We start from the raw sequence: 21,528 nt of genomic DNA on the forward strand, positions 1-21,528 counted from the left end.
GCTGCACTGTTTAAGAGTTTGTACGTTCTCCCCGTGACCTGCGTGGGTTTTCTCCGAGATCTTCGGTTTCCTCCCACACTCCAAAGACGTACAGGTATGTAGGTTAATTGGCTGGGTAAATGTAAAAATTGTCCCTAGTGGGTGTCGGATAATGTTAATGTACGGGGATCACTAGGCGGCACGGACTTGGAGGGCCGAAAAGGCCTGTTTCCGGCTGTAGATATATGATATGATATGATATGATTAAATCAAGGATAGTCATCAAATGCTGGAGTAACTCAGCGGGACAGGCAGCATCTCTGGAGAGAAGGAATGGGTGATGTTTCGGTTCAAGACTTTTCTTTAGACTGAGAGTTAGGGGAGAGGGAGACACTGAGGTATGGATGTGTGGTCGTAGAGCTGGCGACCAGGAGGAATCACAGAGGGGGAGCAGTGAGAGAGGGTGTTGCAGGACCCTCGTCATAGAGAGGAAGAGAACTTCTTCAAAGTTGACAAACCTTGAGGAAATGTCATAGAGAAGCAGACGAAATGTGTAGGAAGGAACTGCAGGTGCTGATTTACACCGAAGATAAAACAAGGGTTCACCGTAACAAGATTTTCTTTCATGAAGCGTTCATTCTGAATCTCTTCACTGTTTGATTCAAGTCAGAAAGTTGTTCTAAAAGTTGTTCACGGACAGTTTCTTCCCAGCTGTTATCAGGCAACTGAACCATCCTACCACAACCAGAGAGCAGCCCTGAGCTACTATCCACCTCATTTGGGGACCTTTGGAATATCTTTGTTCGGACTTTATAGGCTTTACCTTGCACTGAACGTAATTCCCTTTATGATGTACACTGTGAACGACTCGATTGTAATCATATATTGTCTTTCCGCTGACTGGTTCGCACGCTACAAAAGCTTTTCACTGTCAAGTCAAGTCAAGTTTATTTGTCACATACACATACACGATGTGCAGTGAAATGAAAGTGGCAATGCCTGCGGATTGTGCAAAAAAAGAATTACAGTTACAGCATATAAATAAAGTTAATAAGTTACTATAGTGTAGACAAAAATGTAGTCTCTGGAGTTATAAAAGTTGACAGTCCTGATGGCCTGTGGGAAGAAACTCCGTCTCATCCTCTTCGTTTTCACAGCGTGACAGCGGAGGCGTTTGCCTGATCGTAGCATCTGGAACAGTCCGTTACTGGGGTGGCAGGGGTCCCTCATGATCTTGCTTGCTCTGGATCTGCACCTCCTGATGTATAGGTCCTGCAGGGGGATGAGTGTAGTTCCCATGGTGCGTTCTGCCGAACGCACTACTCTCTGCAGGGCCATCCTGTCCTGGGCAGAACTGTTCCCAAACCAGACTGTAATGTTGCCGGACAGGATGCTCTCTACAGCCCCAGAGTAGAAGCAATGAAGGATCCTCAGAGACACTCTGAATTTCCTCAGTTGTCTAAGGTGGTAAAGGCGCTGCTTTGCCTTACCCACCAGTGCAGCAATGTGCGTTGCCCACGTCAGATCCTCTGTGATGCGGACTCCCTAGTATTTAAAACTGCTCACCCTATCCACAGTAGACCCATTTATCTCCAGTGGCGTGTACGTCCTTGGATGTTTAGCCCTTCTGAAGTCCACAATCAGTACCTCGGTACACGTGACAATAAACTAAATTAAACTAAACTAAAAGCTTGAATCGCTCCAGATTCCAGCTCAGATTTTAGTGTGGTGATTTATTCATCTCTTTTATTTGCATTTGGTATTTACAGTTTCATTTGGAGGTGTGATGTTCAGGGAATGCATTGATTATTTAAACCAGCAAACAAACGTTCTGATAATTATTTCTATCTTGCGAGAGAGTCATCACAAGCCATCGATTTAAGATATCGACCAGCTAATCCCAAATTGAAATTCTTTCTCACCTTAGCTGCTGTGTGGCTATCTGAGAAGATGGAGTACTGACAGAGTTGCATTGTGGTACTTCTTCTCATTAGATGTGAGACCAGAACATGACGTTTGGAAGAGAATAAACTTTGGTGATTGTTTTTTTTTGCAGCAACAGCCACAGTGATTGTGGTAATCACTCCGGTCAATGACTTTAGTCCGGTCTTTCAGATGAATCCCTATCGTTTCGATGTCTTTGAAACGGAACCAAGTGAGTTTTTACGCGTCGCCACCGCGGGAGATGTAATGACTGTTGTACAATTAGTGTTGCCAACTATCCCGTGTTAGCCGGGACAATCCCGTATTTTGGGCCAAATTGGTTTGTCCCGGATGGGACCGTCCTTGTCCCGTATTGGTAGGGTTGCCAACTCCCTCAATCCCAAATAAAGGACAAAGGGTGACGTCACCACCCCGCGCACCCACGTGACCTCACCCAGTGCGCTCCACCAATGGCGGCCGCCCGGAGCACGTGGGCGCTGGCTGGGTGAGGTCACGTGGGTGCGCGGGGCGGTGACGTCACCCTTTGTCCCTTATTTGGGAGTGAGGAAGTTGGCAACCCTCTGTACAACAGTGACCATCTTCGATTTCAGACGGAGATTCTTCCTCAGTTTAGTTCCTGCTGCAGCGTGCGTGTAATTGCAAAACCATCTCCAGAGACGTAAAGCAAATATCATCACCATTATCTCTGCCGATCAGTGGAGTCGTGGAGCACGGTTGTCCACGGGTGGGTCCCGTCTGAGGGCCTCGAGAGGGCTGACGAGGCCGGTCCTGGTGTCACTGACTTGATGTCGGTCCAGGTGGGCCCCCCTGGGTGACGTCTTCTAACGTGGGGAGACGGGCGCAGGGACTGGCACCGCACGGTCCTTGACAGAGACACACCCAGGTCCAACGGCATGGACTCCAACACTGGTGGCAGTCTGTCTCTGCTGTAGCCGCCTCAACCACTGTGGTACTCCACACACTGGCCACCCGCCAAACATGTGGCACACACGCACATGCACACGTGCAAGCGCACACACACACGTAAAGGGGTTGGACAGGCTAGATGCAGGAAGATTGTTCCCGATGTTGGGGAAGTCCAGAACCAGGGGTCACAGTTTAAGGATAAGGGGGAACTCTTTTAGGACCAAGATGAGAACGTTTTTTTTCACACAGAGAGTGGTGAATCTGTGGAATTCTCTGCCACAGAAGGTAGTTGAGGCCAGTTCATTGGCTATATTTAAGAGGGAGTTATATGTGGCCCTTGTGGCTAAAGGGATCAGGGGGTATGGAGAGAAGGCAGGTACGGGGTACTGAGTTGGATGATCAGCCATGATCATATTGAATGGCGGTGCAGGCTCGAAGGGCCGAATGGCCTACTCCTGCACCTATTTTCTATGTTTCTATGTTTCTAAACACACACGCATGCGCGCACACACACACACAGACACGCACGCACACACCCACACTCTCGCATACACACACACACAAACACATATACATTCTCATACACACGCACACACAAACGCGGGCACACATGCTCACCTACACACATGTGTACGCACACATATGCGCGCGCACACACACACACACACATGTACGCACACGCGCACACACACTCACTCTCGTATGCACTCACTCTCACACATACACACACTCACACACACACACATTCTTATCCACTTCATGTGCAGGACAGGTTTAGAGGGATATGGGCTAAACGCGGGCAAGTGGGGCTAGTATAGATGGGTCATCTGTGCCGGCATGGGCACTTTGGGCTGAAGGGCCTGTTTCTGTGCTGTATGACTCTGTGAATTTACCGCAGCAGTGAATGTGTATAAACCGACTTCATCTTCGAATGTCTTGTTCATTCTGGATTCTGAGTTTGTTTTGAAATTGTCTTTTTACGAACAGCAAAACACAAGGTTGGGAGAGTTGTTGCCACAGATGATGACTTTCCACTGAACGCCGTGACTTACAGAATAATCTCTGGGGACATGCAGGTCATCAGACGGTTCTGGATTGATCCAAAAGAAGGAATCCTCGAGCTAATAACACAATTAGACTATGAATCTGCCAAAGAGTACACTCTCACCATTGAGGCAGTGGATAGTGACACAATTCTGCCCAAAACTGCCGTTACCCAGGTGAAAATATTATTTATTATCTACAGTTATACAAACATTGGAAAAGACTTAATAGTTAAAATTAGAAACAGTTTATAATTAATGTTTATCTAGTTAAGTGTCTCCATAAATGTTACATGTTGCGTGTGTGGTAGAGTTGCTGCCTCACAGCGTCAGAGACCTAGGTTCGACACTGACCTTGGGTGCTGCCTGTGTGGAGTTTGCACGTTCTCCCCCTGATCACGTGAGTTTCCCCCAGGCGTTCAGTTTTAGTTTAGTTTGAAGATACAACGTGGAAACGTATCCTTCGGCCCATCGTGTCCACGCCGACCAGCAATGACCCACACACTAGTTCTATCCGACACACACTGGGGGCAATTTACAGAAGCCAATTAACCTACAAACCTACACGCCTTTGGAATGTGGGAGGAAACCGGAGCACCCGGAGAAAACCCCCACGGTCACAGAGAGAACGTACAAGCTCCATTTAGACAGCACCCCTAGTCAGGATCGAACCCGGGCCTCTGGCGCTGTAAGGCAGCAACTCTACCGCTGCGCCACTGTGCTCAGGATTCCTTCCACGTCTCAAAGACGTGCGGATTTGTTGGGTTAATTGTCCTCCGTAAATTGCCCCTGGTGCGTAGGCTGTGGATGCGAAAGTGGGATAACATGGAACTAGCATAAATGGATGATCGATGGTCGGCGTGGACTCGGTGGACCGAAGGGCCTGTTTCTGTGCCATATCCTTTAATCAATCAATCAAGTGCAGGCTCTGACTTTACCTCTGGGATAATAAAAATGCAAATATGCATTTCCGAACATTGATTGCATGATGTTACAAAAGGCATGTAGAAGGACCTTGGTTTGACCGTTGCAAGAATAGATCAGATATCAGCCTTTGGAGACCTGAGGGTACAAGTACATAGTTCCTTGCTCGGCAACGCAGGTAGAGAGGGTGGTGAAGAAAGCATAAGATGTGCTTGTTAGAATTATACAGTATTTTGCTGAGACCACAATACTGGGATATTGTAGGTAGACACAAAATGCTGGAGTAACTCAACGGGTCAGGCAGCATCTCAGGAGAGAAGGAATGGGTGACGTTTCGGGTTGAGACCCTTCTTCAGATCGACCCGAAAAACGTCACCCATTCCTTCTCTCCCGAGATGCTGACTGACCCGCTGAGTTACTCCAGCATCTTGTGGTCTACCTTTTTCCTACACTCCTTTCCAGGCATTTTGTGTAACATCTGCAGTTTTTTTCCTACTGGCATATTGTATGCAGTTCTGGTCTCCTTTGCTAAAAATATAATAAACTTGGTGTAGAGAGAGTGCAGTGAACATTCACAAGACTGGTTTCTGAAATGTCTGATGTGCAAATGATGTTTACCAGGATGCTGCCAGGATTCGAGGGTAGCAGCTTTAAGGAGAGGTTGGACAGACTTGGATTGTTTTCTCTGAAACACCAGAGATTGAGGGGAAACCTGATTGAAGGAAATAGGATGCCAACTATCATGCCAACTCTTTTCTCCAGAGAAAACAGCACCTGCCTATCCTATTGCTCCTTGTAAATCAACCCTCCAGTTCATGCAACATCCTTGTGGATTTATCTACACCGGCTCTTGCTTAATCCCATCTTTCCTTTGATGTGGAGACCAGAACTGAACACAATAGACAATAGACAATAGGTGCTGGAGTAGGCCATTCGGCCCTTCGAGCCAGCACCACCATTCAATGTGATCATGGCTGATCATTCTCAATCAGTACCCCGTTCCTGCCTTCTCCCCATACCCCCTGACTCTGCTATCCTTAAGAGCTCTATCTAGCTCTCTTTTGAATGTATTCAGAGAATTGGCCTCCACTGCCTTCTGAGGCAGAGAATTCCACAGATTCACAACTCTCTGACTGAAAAAGTTTTTCCTCATCTCCGTTCTAAATGGCCTACCCCTTATTCTTAAACTGTGGCCCCTGGTTCTGGACTCCCCCAACATTGGGAACATGTTTCCTGCCTCTAACGTGTCCAACCCCTTAATAATCTTATACGTTTCAATAAGATCTCCTCTCATCCTTCTAAATTTCAGTGTATACAAGCCTAGTTGCTCCATGCTTTCAACATATGACAGTCCCGCCATTCCGGGAATTAACCTCGTAAACCTACGCTGCACGCCCTCAATAGCAAGAATATCCTTCCTCAAATTTGGAGACCAAAACTGCACACAGTACTCCAGGTGTGGTCTCACTAGGGCCCTGTACAACTGCAGAAGGACCTCTTTGCTCCTATACTCAACTCCTCTTGTTATGAAGGCCAACATCCCATTGGCTTTCTTCACTGCCTGCTGTTCCTGCATGCTTCCTTTCAGTGACTGATGCACTAGGACACCCAGAACTCTTTGTACGTCCCCTTTTCCTAACTTAGCACAGTGCTCCAAATCTGGTCTAACCAATGTCTTGCACAACTGTAACATGACATCCCAACACTTGTACTCAATGCACTCAAAACCAACCCATTGTATCATTGACTAACACTTATTCATTTATTTATTAATAAATGTGAAAGAATTTCTCTCAACCCTAAAGTACGATCGTGCAAAAATGAATCTGTTCTGCTTCATAGATTCTCCTTCCCTTGTGCATTTTAAGTGCTCTCTATTCTGAAGAACAGAGTGGTCTTGTGAAAACGCTCAAGATCATATCATTGAACATGATGTTTGCGGACTTCATGAGAGTCAATTTTGTAGAAAGCCCTCCACAGAGTAATAAGTGCTGTTGGCATCTCTGTAGGACGGGTCAAAAAGTCAAGAGACGAGACACAAGGAACTGCAGATGGTGGTTTGCAAAACAAAAAGGCACAAAGTGCTGGAGTAACTCAGCGAGTCAGGCAGCATCTCTGGAGAACATGGATAGGCGACGTTTTGAGTTGGGGTCTGAGGAAGGTTCCCGTACTGAAGCATCACCTATCCATGTTCTCCTGAGGTGCTGCCTGACCCACTGAGTTACTCCAGCACTTTGTGTCAAAAAATCTAACTCTTTACAAACGTTTAATTCTTTTGACAGAATGCAAATAAATTCAGTGCTCAGTTTAGTTTAGTTTAAAGACACAGTGTGGAAACAGGCCCTTTGGCCCACCGTGTCCGCACTGACCAGCGATCCTTGCACATTAACACTATCCTACACACATTAACATTATACCAAGCCAATTAACCTACAAACCTGTACGTCTTTGGAGTGTGGGAGGAAACCGAAGATCTCGGAGAAAACCCATGCAGGTCACGGGGAGAACGTGCAAACTCCGTACAGACGGCCCCCTTAGTCAGGATCGAACCCAAGTCTCTGGCGCTGAAAAGCAGCAACTCTACCGCTGTGCCACCGTGCTGCCCATATATTATATTGAAAGGTCTTTCATTGTTGCCAGAAAGAATTCAACTGCCTCCTAATCCCATGTTCCTGCCTTCACATAACCCTTGACACCTGTACTAATCAATAATTTATCCACCTCTGCCTTAAAAATATTCACTGACTTGGCCTCCACAGCCCTCTGTGGCAATGAGTTCAAAAGATTAACTACCCTCTGATTAAAGAAGTTCCTCCTCACCTCCTTTCTAAAAGAGCGCCCTTTAATTCTGAGGCTGTGACCTCTGGTCCTAGACTCTCCCACCAGTGGAAACATCCTCTCCACATCCACTCTATCTCTGCCTTTCATTATTCTGTAAGTTTCAACGAGGTCCCCCCTCAACCTTCTAAACTCAATTTTCCGATAAACCAGCGTCTGCAGTTCCTTCCTACACATTTTATCCTGCATTTTTTTAGATTTCACTCTGATCTTTGGGTTTTCTGAATAGCCGTTAGTGGTACAGCAGCAGATTTAGATTGGCTTCTGATATCAAATTTCTTTCTTCTCTCTCTCTGCGTGATGAATAGTGTGCTGTTCTCCTGTTCAACTGGGATACCTGTGAAGGCGGATTAGGGGGGAATTTACAGATACAGCACGACAATATCCTCCTTGGCATGAAATATTAATATGTCAGTGGTTATAATCCTCGGAGATTGTGCTTTATATCATTTGCAGGGAAGGATAGCTATTCACATTCACCAAAAACAACACAGCTTTTCGTGTGTTGAAACATTTAGACAGGTACATGGATAGGACAGGTTTAGAGGGATCTGGGCCAAACGCAGGCAGATGAGACTAGTGTAGATGGGGCATGTTGATCGGAGTGGGCAAGTTGGTCCGAAGGGCCTGTTTCCACGCTGTATCACTATTTACAAGGTTTGCTGCATTCCTTTTCCGCGTTAATCTCTTAACAAGCCCTTCGGCCCAGCAAGCCCATACCGTCCAACATGTCCCACCTACACGAGTCCCACCTGCCTGCGTTTGGTCCATATCCCTCCAAACCTGTCCTACCCCTGTACCTGTCTAACTGCTTCTTAAATAGTGGGATAGTCCCAGCCTCAACTACCTCCTCTGGCTGCTTGTCCCATGCACCCGCCACCCTCTGTGTGAAAAAGTTACCCTTCAAATTCCTATTAAATCTTTTCCCCTTCACCTTACACCTATGTCCCCTGGCCCCACTCTGGGCAAGAGACTCTGTGAACTGGCCATTGTACTGCCATTGCATTGTATTTATTATCCCATTTTAAATATGTCCCTTGTTAGGTCATCATCAATATAACAGAGGAGAACGATGAGAAACCTGTTTGTCTTCCACATACATACGAAGCAACTATTCTTGATAATATTGCCGTTGGAACCAACATCAATAGCTTCCGACTGAGCTGTCAAGATAGAGATTCCAGTTACAATGAAACACGGTTTCAGATCATATCCGGTATGTATATCACTTGAATATGCCACACATTACTTAAAGATTTGCCAAACAAGTCGAAGTGCAGAATTATTTTCCTATTAAACATTCAGCAGCAAACATAAAAAGAAAAAGTTCGCAAGAGCTGCTGCCTCACAGCGCCAGAGCCCTGCGTTCCACCCTGACCCCGGGTGCTGTCTGTGTGTGTGGAGTTTGCACGTTCACCCTATGACCACGTGGGTTTTCTCCGGGTGCTCCGGTTTCCTCCCAAAGATAGACAATAGAATTATAATAGAATATTAAGTGGAGTTGTATAGAATATAGTAGACAATAGACAATAGGTGCAGGAGCAGGCCATTCGGCCCTTCGAGCCAGCACCGCCATTCAATGTGACCATGGCTGATCATTCACAATCAGTACACCGTTCCTGCCTTCTCCCCATACCCCCTGACTCCACTATCTTTAAGAGCTCTATCTAGCTCTCTCTTGAAAGCATCCAGAGAATTGGCCTCCACTGCCTTCTGAGGCAGAGAATTCCACAGATTTACAACTCTCTGACTGAAAATGTTTTTCCTCATCTCTGTTCTAAATGGCCTACCCCTTATTCTTAAACTGTGGCCTCTGGTTCTGGACTCCCCCAACATTGGGAACATGTTTCCTGCCTCTAACGTGTCCAACCCCTTAATAATCTTATATGTTTGGTGCAGGTTTGTAGGTTAATTGGCTTTGGTAAATTGCCCCTGGTGTCGTGGATGGGAAGGTGGGACGAGATAGAACTAGTGTGTGGGTGATTGATAGTCAGCATGGACTCTATGGGACAAAGGGCCTGTTTCCATGCTGTAGTTCAAAACTTAATTAAACTAGACTAAAAGAACATTTTCAAAACAAAGCACAAAGTTCTGGAGGAACTCAACGGGTCAGGCAGCATCTGTGGGGAACATGGACAGATGATGTTAGAGTCGTACAGTGTGGAAACAGGCCTTTCAGCCCAACCTGCCCACGGCAACCAACACGCTCATTCACTGTAGTCTCACTTGCCTGCATTTGGCCCATTTCCTTCTGAAACTATCCTATCCAGATACCTGTCCAAATGTTTTTTTAACTGGTATGATTCAACCTGATTCAACTACCTCCTCTGGCAACAACATTGAACAGACACTGGGACAGGTACACGGATAGGAAATGTTTAGAAGGATAGGGTGCAGGGAAGTGGTGCGAGCTTGGTTAGGGCCCATCTCCAACACTTTGTGTTTTGCTTAAGATTCCGGCATCTGGAATTATTTCATCAGTCATAGGATCAGAATTAGGCCATTCGGCCCATCAAGTCTACTCCACCATTCAATCGTGGCTGATCTATCTCTCCCTCTCAACCCCATTCTCCTACCTTCTCCCCATAACCCCTCACACCCATACTAATCAAGAATTTACCAACCTCTGCCTTAATAATATCCATTGCCTTGGCCTCCACAGCCTTCTGTGGCAATGAATTCCACAGATTCATCACCCTCTGACTAAAGAAATTCCTCCTCATCTCCTTCCGAAAGGAACGTCCTTATATTCTGAGGCTGTGCCCTCTGGTCCTAGACTCTCCCACTAGTGGAAACATCCTCTCCACATCCACTCTATCCAGGCCTTCCTCAGAAGGCAGTGGAGGCCAATTCTCTGAATACATTCAAGAGAGAGCTAGATAGAGCTCTTAAGGATAGCGGAGTCAGGGGGTATGGGGAGAAGGCAGGAACGGGGTACTGATTGCGAATGATCAGCCATGATCACATTGAATGGCGGTGCTGGCTCGAAGGGCCAAATGGCCTCCTCCTGCACCTATTGTCTGTTGTCTATTCGCTAAGTTTCAATCTGTCATTTGGTTCTGAAACCGGGAGGCCCCGCCATCACTGTCTGTCTCGCCAACAGTCTGTCTGTCCTTTCTACTGTTTTTATTATTTTAAGTATGTGTTAAAAATATGTTTTAGTGTTTCTTGGTTTGTTTTATATGGGGGGGGGGGGGGGGAATTGGGGGAACCTTTTTTTCAATCTCTTACCTCGACGGAGATGCGATTTTTCTCCGTATCGTAATTTTGTCCCCACTGCGGCCTAACCTCGTGGAGTGGTGCGGCCTTTCCCGGAGACCGGCGCGGAGCTTCAAGCCGCGGGCGCGGCGTGGACTTTAACATCGAGGAGCTTTGCGATCCTTTGCCGAGGATCGACTGTGGAGAGCTCCAACTGCGGGGCCTGTGGACTTCAATGCCGTGAAGCCCGCGGTCTCTGGTGAGAAGAGGCCGACTCGGGAGCTCCACGTCGCGGAGAGAGTTTCAATCCGTCCCGACGCCGGAGTTTCGATTATCCCGACGCGAGGGCCTCGGACAGTCGGCAGCGGAGACTGCGGACGGTTCAACAGCCCCGACCGCGGGTGAACAAAGAGGAAGTTGATGGAACTTTATTACCTTCCATCACAGTGAGGAATCCGCTGCGGTGGATGCTCATGTTCATTTTTTTAAATATGTGGCTGTGTGTCTTGTTGCTTTTTACTGAGTATGGCTGTATGGCTCAAATTTCACTCTACCTTAATTAGTACATGTGACAATAAATTGATCTTGAATGTTGAATGCTGAATCACGGTGTTTTATCGTATACCATTTTCTGTGCAGGGAATGTGAACAACCATTTTGGTTTTGATCCTGTCCGAGGATCTAACACCCCTAAACTGATCGTAACGGCTCCTTTTGACTTTGTGGGTAAAGCAGACATCCAACACCAGTACCACCTCATCGTCAATGTAATCGATGACAACATTAATAAAGTCAAACCAAGGACAGGAACAGTGCTGATCGACATTACTGTGGTTGAGACCAGAACGACAGCACCGACAACAACATCCTACTACGTAAGTGTTTTAGTTTGTAAAATAACCCAGATTAGTTCACCTTCGCTTCGTCGTTACAGTGTGCATTATCACTAGTTCAACTCAGATGGATGTGCGTGTGGTGCTTTGTTAAGTCAAACCAGGCCAGGACTTACACTGTAAATGGATGGATGTCATTGAACTAGACAGTGTACAAAAACAACACGAGGATGCTAACGGATCTGGAGGGTTTGAATTATAAGAATGAGGCTGGATAGGCGATGATTTTTTTCCCCTTGGAGTGCAGGAGGCTGAGGGGTGACCTTATCCAGGTTTATAAAATCAAGAAGGGCAATGATAAGGTGGATAGCCGCAGTCTTTTCCCCAGGGTTGTGGGAGTCTACAACAAAAGGAGAAAGATTTAACAGGGACCTGAGAGATATCTTTTTCATTTGAAGAGAGTGGAATGTATATGGATCAAGGTGCTGGAGGAAATGGTAGAGGAGGGTCCATTTACAACATTTAACAGACACGTGGACAGGTACAGGCATAGGACATGCTTAGAAGGATAGGGTATAGGCAACTGGGACGAGCTTTGTTAGACAACATGGTCAGCTTGGATGAGTTGGGCCAAAGGGTCTGCTTCCATGATGCATAACTCTATGACTCTACAACGAGCCATGGTATTGGTGTCAGACTCTAGAAACCTAGTGCAGGGTGACTAATTGCCACTAGTTTCTAGTAGTGGGAGAGTCTAAGAACAGAGATCATAGCCTCAGAATAAAAGGACGTACCTTTAGGAAGGAGATGGGGAGGAATTTCTTTAATCAGAGGGCGGTGAATCTGTGGAATTCTTTGCCACAGACGGCTGTGGAGGCCAAGTCGGTGGATATTTTTAAGGCGGAGATTGACAGATTCTTGATCAGTACGGGTGTCGGGGGTTATAGGGAGAAGGCAGGAGAATGGGGTTGAGAGGGAAAGACAGATCAGCCATGATTGAATGGCGGGGTAGGCTTGATGGGCTAAATGGCCTAATTCTGCTCCTATGATTTATGAACATGAAATAATCCCAGATGCTGGAAAACGTCAGCAAAACAGAGTGCTGGAGAAGGGTCCTAACTTATTTTGGGTCGATCTTCTGATTGAGAATGATCAGCCATGATCACATTGAATGGCGGTGCTGGCTCGAAGGGCCGAATGGCCCCCTCCTGCACCTATTGTCTATTGTCTATTGTCTAAACCAGCATCTGCACTTCCTTCCAACATAATGAATGTCTCACCTTCTTTAAACAGAAAAGAAAAGGACTGATTATAGTTGAGAAGGCGGAGAACAGTTACCATGGGACCGACTGGTACATTCCATTCATCATCACACTGCTGGCGATCCTGCTGGCTCTCCTCTTTGCCTTGGTGCTCTATCTTATCCTGACCCGCACTAAGTGCATACCGTGCTGCCAAAAAGCATGCGCCAAGAAGCCCAAACCTCCTCCACCCCCACCCCGAAAGAGGTGAGTCCTTTCAAACGAATTACATTGAAATTATTTCGTATCAGTCGCAACGTACGTCGTGTTAACGTTATAACTGTGTTTCACTTGTGTAAGTATTAACATTTCCGCTTCATGCCTTTCTTTGGTTAACTTGGGCGTCACGGTGGCGCAGCGGTAGAGTTGCTGCCTTACAGTGCCTACAGCGCCAGAAACCCGGGTTCGATCCCAGCCACGGGCGCTGTCTGTGCGGAGTTTGTACGTTCTCCCCGTGACCTGCGTGGGTTTTCTCCCAAATCTTCGGTCACCTCCCGTATTCCAAAGACGTACAGGTTTGTAGGTTAATTGGCTTGGTATAAATGTAAAGTTGTCCCTCGTGCATAGAGTATGGTGTCAATGTGCGGGGATCGCTGGTCGGCGCGGACACGGTGGGCTGAAGGGCCTTTCTCTAAACTAAATTAAACTAAACTTGTTGTAAATCGGTGAGGTAAGGCAAAAAAATGGTGGGTTTATATCATGTCGTTGTGTGACTTCAAGGCTTCTGCATCAACCAGTTGCTATAGATCTGGGAATATCTATGGACATTTCCCAGTGTGACAGGAGCACTCTGATCAAGCTGTCTGAAAGGAGAGGAGATTTAGTTTAGTTTAGAGATACAGTGCGGAAACAGGCCCTTCGGTCCACCGAGTCCGTGCCGCCCAGCGATTCCCACAAACTAACACTATCCTACACGCACCAAGGACAATTATACCAAGCCAATTAACCTACAAACCTTTACGTCTTTTGAGTGTGGGGGGAATCTGGAGCACCCGGAGAAAACCCCACGCAGGTCACGGCGAGAACGCACAAACTCCGTACAGACAGCACCCGTGGTCGGGATCGAACCCGTGTATCTGGCGCTGCAAGGCAGCAGTTCTACCCGCTGCGCCACCGTGCCACCCTGGTTCCTGGTTAAGACACTCTGCTAAAGACACTGCGGAGATCTCTCATTGACGTGATGTTAGTTAGTTCGTTCGTTTAGTTTATTATCACGTGTACCAAGGTACAGTGTGCGAACCAGCAGCAGAAAGGCAACACATGATTACAATCGAGCTATTTACAGTGTATTAGATACATGATAAGTGGATGTTTAGTGCAAGGTCCGATCAAGGATAGTCCAGCAAAGTCCGATCAAGGATAGTCCGAGGGTCACCAATGAGGTCGATAGTAGTTGGCTGGACTTGCGTATTGTCACCAAGTCACGGTCTACATTGAAGCACACAGTCACTCAACAGCTAGCCAGTGTCAGCTCCACTTTGTAACAATCGTAATCAGCAGACATCATGGTGTAAGTGGCCACTTACAGCAGAGGGGTGGGAGCCGATCATGTTCATAAGATCAGAAGTGATGGAAGCAGAATGAGGCCATTCGGCCCTTCAATCTACTCCGCCATTCCATCATGGCTGACCTATCTCACCCTCCTCACCCCATTCTCCTGCCTTCTCCCCATAACCCCTGACACCCATCCCCCGCGTCTTTCACTGTCTCTTCTCATTTGTCCTCCAACAACATTGTAAGATGTTTTGTGACATGTGCCGGGCAGCAGAGTGGTACAGCTGGTACAGGCACTGCCTCACAACACCACAGACCCGGGTTCCATCCTGCCCTCAGCTGCGGTCTGTGTGGAGTTTGCATCATCTCCCTGTGAGCGCGTGAGTTTCCTCCGGGTGCCCTGGCCTCTTCCCACATCCCAAAATTTGTAGGTTAATTGGCCCTCTGTAAGTTGCCCCTAGTGTGTAGGGACAGGATGAGAAAGTGGGATAACTTAGATCCAGTATAGTTAGTTAGTTTAGTTTATTGTCACGTGTACCGAGGTACAGTGAAAAGCTTTTGTTGCGCGCTAACCAGTCAGCGGAAAGAATGTACATGATTACAGTCGAGCTTTCGGCAGTGTACAGATACAGGGCGGCACGGTAGTGCAGCGGTAGAGTTGCTGCTTTACAGCGAATGCAGCGCCGGAGACACAGGTTCGATCCTGACTACGGGTGCTGCACTGTAAGGAGTTTGTACGTTCTCCCCGTGACCTGCGTGGGTTTTCTCCGAGATCTTCGGTTTCCTCCCACACTCCAAAGACGTACAGGTATGTAGGTTAATTGGCTGGGTAAATGTAAAAATTGTCCCTAGTGGGTGTAGGATAGTGTTAATGTACGGGGATCACTGGGCGGCACGGACTTGGAGGGCCGAAAAGGCCTGTTTCCGGCTGTAGATATATGATATGATATGATATGATAAAGGGAATAACGTTCAGTGCAAGATAAAATCCAGTAAAATCGGATTGAAGATAGTCCGAGGGTCTCCAATGAGGTAGATGGTAGCTCAGGACTGTTGTCTAATTGTTGATAGGATGGTTGAGTTGCCTGATAACAGCTGGGGAAAATAATGCGCGGGTTTGTAGGTTAATCGGCCTGTGTAAATTGTCCCCTGGTGTGCAGGGAGTGGATGGGAAAGTGTGATAACATTGAACTAGTGTGAACGGGCGATTGATCGTTGGCGTAGACTCGGTGGGCTGAAGGGCCTGTCTCCATGCTGTAACTCTAAACTAATAACGAAATGAAACTAAAACATCTCCCTTGTTACTTTTGCAGAGTGAAGATTTACATACCAGGTGAGTGCCTTTTATGCCAAAATAAAACCCAGGATTTATTATGCAAACGATCCTATTTAATGAAGCATTGTTGGTTTTGACAAGTTTCTTTTCATTTTTCATTTCATTAGAACCTAAAAGGAAGGTGGAAGTGGTGACGGTGAGTATTAAGTTTACCAACTGCGCAGAATGCCGACTCTTTAGATTGTGGAGGCTTTTTGTTAACCCATCTAGGGTGGAGCAAATCTACAGGTGACTGCAGGAAAGCAAATAGCAAATGGCCAGATTGTCGCCCCTGTTTAGAGGGTTTCGGCTCTCGGGAGAGGTTGGATAAACATGGATTGGTTTCCCTTGAGCGTGACACTGAGGGAAGACTTGATGGAAGTATATAATAATCATGAGAGGCACAGATAGGGTAGACAGTCAGAACTTTTTTTTTTCTCAGGGTAGAAATGTCCAACACGAGAAGGCATGGCTACATCGTCATCGTGAGAGGGGCAGAGTTTAATGGAGATGTGTGGGGCAAGTTGTTTTTACACAGAGAGAGGTGGGGGGCATGGCACATGCCAGGGGTGCTGGCCAAGGCAGGTACGAGAGTGGCGTTTAAGTGGCTTTTGGATAGGCACATGGGCGTGCAGGGAATAGAGGGATATGGATCATGTACAGGCAGATGGGGATCGGTTAAACTTGGCATCATGTTCAGCACAAACATGCCGGGCCGAAGGGCCTACTCCTGTGCTGTACTGTCCTATGTTCTATGCTCTAAATTCAGAGGAAACCTTTTCAAATAGGGGAAAGGTGAGGTGATTTATGTACAAGCGCTAAAGGAGAAGCCAGAAACGTATACGAGGGAAAAGATAGAAGATTAATTTAATAGAGTTAAATGAAACGTGAGGAGACTCAAGAGCTAGAATAGATTGGATGGGGAGAATGGCCTTGTACCACATGCCACGCGATATACAAGACAAAAAACCATGATTTGCGATGGATAGGTTTTTGATTGTAGTTTGAGGACTGACCATGCAAAAAATATGTCTAAATTTCATGAATTTCCTATCTAAATATCATAAATGTGGTCTGATCAGACGTAATATTTTGTCACCTGTGGCAACCAGGACACTCCAGCACAGTGAGGGAAGATTGTAAGCTTGGCACTGATGCACCGGCTAAATCTTTCACACAAAGTGCAACCAATTTCTCAGCAATAAGTAAAGGGAAGATAGACTCAAAGTGCTGGAGTAACTCAGCGGGTCAGGCAGCATCCCTGGAGAAAAGGAATAGGTGGCATTTCTGTCTGAGACCCTTCTTCTGTCTGAAGAAGGGTCTCGACCCGAAACATCACCTATCCAGGCAGAAGAGGGGTCTGGAGCTGAAACGTCAGTTTCTCCAGAGATGCTGCCTGACCCACTGAGTTACCCCAGCACTTTGTGTCCATCTTCGGTGTAAACCAGCATCTGCAGTTAACTTCATGCACAATTAGCAAAGGGTGTTGGCAGCAAGGCTACCTGGCTGACAATAGACAATAGACAATAGGTGCAGGAGGAGGCCATTCGACCCTTCGAGCCAGCACCGCCATTCAATGCGATCATGGCTGATCATTCTCAATCAGTACCCCGTTCCTGCCTTCTCCCCATACCCCCTGACTCCGCTATCCTTAAGAGCTCTATCTAGTTCTCTCTTGAATGCATTCAGAGAATTGGCCTCCACTGCCTTCTGAGGCAGAGAATTCCACAGATTTACAACTCTCTGACTGAAAACGTTTTTCCTCATCTCAGTTCTAAATGGCCTACCCCTTATTCTTAAACTGTGGCCCCTGGTTCTGGACTCCCCCAACATTGGGAACTGACTTGGATTCACGGAGCTAACATGCGTAAATGACTTTTTAAACTACTAACTTTACGGTCTTGGTGTGGAGAAGAGATTGTTATCTTGTCTACTCTGCTCTAACATTAGCAATGCCTCCATCAGCTGCATACTACTGATCACAACAGAGGATGTGAGCTCTTAATTATTTTAAGGTTATTATAGAGATTGGAAAGAACTGCAGAATAAAAGGTCACACAAGCAAAGAAAATATTATCAACTTTTAAAAATTTGATTAAATGCAATTAACTTGACTTATGTTCGCTCCTCCTAGGAAGTGACTAAATACGACTCTGTTTTCGACGGGCAAGCAGTTGATCCAGGTAATGCCGCATAAGTACTTGGTTATGAATGCAATCATCAGAGAGTCAGAGAGGCATACAGCATGGAAACAGGCCCTTCGGCCCAACTTGCCCATGCTGACCAAGATGCCTCATCTATACTAGTCCCACCTGCCCTCATTTGGCCCATATCCCTCTGAAGCTTTCCTATCCATGTACCTGTCCAAATGGATTTTGTCTGAAGAATTGTCCCTCGTGTGTACGATAGAGCTAGCGCTGGAGTACTGGGTGATCGCTGGTCGTGTGTACGATAGAGCTAGCGCTGGAGTACTGGGTGATCGCTGGTCGTGTGTACGATAGAGTTAGCGCTGGAGTACTGGGTGATCGCTGGTCGTGTGTCCAAGGGCCTGGTTTCCACACTGTGTCTCTGGAGTAAAATTAAAAATAAATCTACAGGTAGATTTTAAAAAACAAGGAACCAAAACATCGCCTAATCCATTCCCTGCCCAGAACTGAGCAGTTCCTCCAACAAAACCTTGTCTTGCTCATGATCCCAGCACCTGCAGTTCCTTGTGTCTACATCCATCACTGTTAGGCTTGCCAAATTCAATTGTACAGTATGTTCCTACAGGTAGATAGACACAAAATGCTGGAGTAATGCAACGGGTCAGGCAGCATCTCTGGAGAGAAGGAATATGGTGACGATTCGGGTCGAGACCCTCTGCTGAGTTACTCCAACATTTTGTGTCTATCTCCGGTGTAAACCAGCATCTGCAGTTCCTTCTTACACATGTTTCCTCAGGTGTTGAAATGAACTTTGACATTTTGCTTAGTCCAAGGTATCATCAAAATGCTGGAGTAACTCAGCGGGTCAGGCAGCATCTTGGAGAGAGGGAATGGGTGACGTTTCGGGTCGAGACCCTTCTTCAGACCGAAGAAGGGTCTCGACCCGAAACGTCACCCATTCCTTCTCTCCAAGATGCTGCCTGACCCGCTGAGTTACTCCAGCATTTTGTGACACCTTCGATTTGTGCCAGCATCTGCAGTTATTTTCCTACACAACATCTTTTGCTTAGTCCAGATGACCTTTGCTTATCTCCTTCAGTGACTGGAAGGTTCTACGCGTTCAACAGTGCGTCGGGGGCCAGGAAATGGAAGGAAGACAACGAACCAGACGCGACAAAGGAGAACTCAGCGCCGGAAATTGTCCCGCCTGAAAAAACTCAGTCACCAAAGTAGAGAGAAATTATTACACAGAGTAAGAAGGGACATTACAGATAGGCGTGTTCCCTTGTACTGAATCAACATTTGAATGCTTGTCAGAGAGTTTGGTGAGCAATTTACAATTAGTAATGCAGAACATAGAACAATGCAGCACAGACAGGCACAAAATGCTGGAGTAACTCAGCGGGACGGACAGCATCTCCGGAGGAAAGGAATGGGTGACGTTTCAGGTAGAGACCCTTCTTCAGACATATGAGTCTGAAGAGGTGTCTCGACCTACAACATCACTGATCCCTTTTCTCCAGGGGTGTTGCCCGACCCGCTGAGTTACTCCGGCATTTTGGTGTAAACCACCATCTGCAGTTCCTTCCTTCACAGCACAGCACGAGAACAGGCCCTTCGGCCCACAACGTCTGTGCCGAACATGTCTGTGCCCAAGGTCATCTCTTTTCTACCTGCACATAACCCATATCCCTCCATTCCCTGGATATCCAAGTGCCTATCCAAAAGCCTCTTAAATGCCATATATCGTATCTGCCTCCACCACCACCCCTGGTGGCACTTGCCAGGCACCCACCACCCTCGGTGTGAAATACCTGCCTTTAAACTTTATACACACCTCCTTTAAACTTTGCCACTCCCACCTTGAAGCTATGCTTGTATACACTGGAATTTAGAAGGATGAGAGGGGATCTTATCGAAACGTATAAGATTATTCAGGGGTTGGACACGTTAAAGGCAGGAAACATGTTCCCAATGTTGGGGGAGTCCAGAACAAGGGGCCACAGTTTAATAATAAGGGGTAGGCCATTTAGAACGGAGATGAGGAAAAACTTTTTCAGTCAGAGAGTTGTAAACCTGTGGAATTCTCTGCTTCAGAAGGCAGTGGAGGCCAATTCTCTGAATGCATTCAAGAGAGAGCTAGATAGAGCTCTTAAGGATAGCGGAGTCAGGGGGTATGGGGAGAAGGCAGGAACAAGGTACTGATTGAGAATGATCTGCCATGATCACATTGAATGGCGGTGCTGGCTCGAAGGGCTGAATGGCCTACTCCTGCACCTATTGTCTATTGTCTATTGCCCTCCAGAATGTGACTTTTTTCATCCTTGGAAAAAGGTTCTGATTGTCTACCTTATCTATTCCTCTCATAATTTAATATATAACTTTCAAAGAAGATGAACATTCAGAATGTTGTAGAGTTTAATATTTTTAATTAAAAATGTTTGGATTTTGAAATGTGATTAAAATCACTGATTTGTGTCTAATCTGCACCCAATATATACATAGATTATATAATATGTTAACGATCAATCTTTAAATTTATTATGAAACAATAATTTTGCTGTAATGCAGAAGGATGCTTTGCAATTAATCAAAAATTTAATATTTAAAGTGTTTTACAGGGCAATGGAGATAATGATAGTTTCAATGAATAAATAATAAAGCAATTTTCTTGTCACTCCTTGATTTAACCAAATTTGAGGGGCCATTTATACAATCCATGCTATCGTTCCATCAAGCCATAACTTGTAGAGTCATAGTCATAGAGTCATTCAGCAAGGAAACAGGCCCTTCGGCCCAACCTGTCCATACCAACCAAGGTGCTCCTTCGATGCTAGTCCCACCTGCCCATGTTTGGCCCATATCCCTTTAAACCTTTTCTATACACACACTGGTTCCAGAACCAGGGGCCACAGTCTAAGAATAAAGGGGAGGCCATTTAAAACTGAGATGAGAAAAACAAAAATCACCCAGATGGTTATGAATTTGTGGAATTCTCTGCCACAGTAGAGGCCAATTCACTGGATGAATTTAAAAGGGAGTTAGATAGAGATCGAGGGACCAGCAGAATCAAGGGATATGGGGAGAAGGCAGGCACGGGGTACTGATTGTGGATGATCAGCCATGATCACAATGAATGGCGGTGCTGGCTCGAAGGGCCAAATGGCCTCCTCCTGCACCTATTTTCTGTTTCTATGTTTTTATACTTGTCCAAATGTCTTTTAAATGTTAGATAGACACAAAATGCTGGAGTAACTGGGCAGAATGGATGGGTGACGTTCAGTCTGAAGAAGGACCTCGACACGAAACGTCACCTATTCCTTCTCTCCAGAGATGCTGCCTGTCCCGCTGAGTTACTCCAGCATTTTGTGTCTACCTTCGATTTAAACCAGCATCTGCAGTTCTTTCCTACAAGTCTTTTAAATGTTGTTGTACCACTTGTCCCAACTACCTCCAGTGGCAGTTTGTTCCATACACACCTACTCTGGGTAAAAGACGCAGATTTGGTCTAAGTACCTTGATGGAATTGGATGCATTTACAGACCTAAAGAAGGGTCCCGACCCAAAAGGTTGCCTATCCATTTTCTGCAGAGATGCTGCCTGACC

At 46.4% G+C, this 21,528-nt stretch overlaps 1 protein-coding gene across 1 annotated transcript in view; it reads left to right on the forward strand.

Moving 5' to 3' along the window:
- Nucleotides 1–20,216, forward strand: part of LOC144601562 (cadherin-related family member 3-like) — a 51,107-nt gene extending 30,891 nt beyond the window's left edge. Inside the window, 9 exon segments of the mRNA XM_078413760.1 lie at nt 2,036–2,134; nt 3,817–4,049; nt 8,679–8,850; nt 11,472–11,707; nt 12,959–13,173; nt 15,774–15,793; nt 15,904–15,932; nt 17,910–17,958; nt 19,022–20,216. Coding sequence (XP_078269886.1) covers nt 2,036–2,134; nt 3,817–4,049; nt 8,679–8,850; nt 11,472–11,707; nt 12,959–13,173; nt 15,774–15,793; nt 15,904–15,932; nt 17,910–17,958; nt 19,022–19,155 — 1,187 coding nt within the window. The 3' untranslated portion in view covers nt 19,156–20,216.
- Nucleotides 20,217–21,528: the final 1,312 nt, after the last annotated feature.

Source organism: Rhinoraja longicauda, chromosome 17 (assembly GCF_053455715.1).
Source record: "Rhinoraja longicauda isolate Sanriku21f chromosome 17, sRhiLon1.1, whole genome shotgun sequence".
NCBI classification, from domain to species: Eukaryota; Metazoa; Chordata; class Chondrichthyes; order Rajiformes; family Arhynchobatidae; genus Rhinoraja; species Rhinoraja longicauda.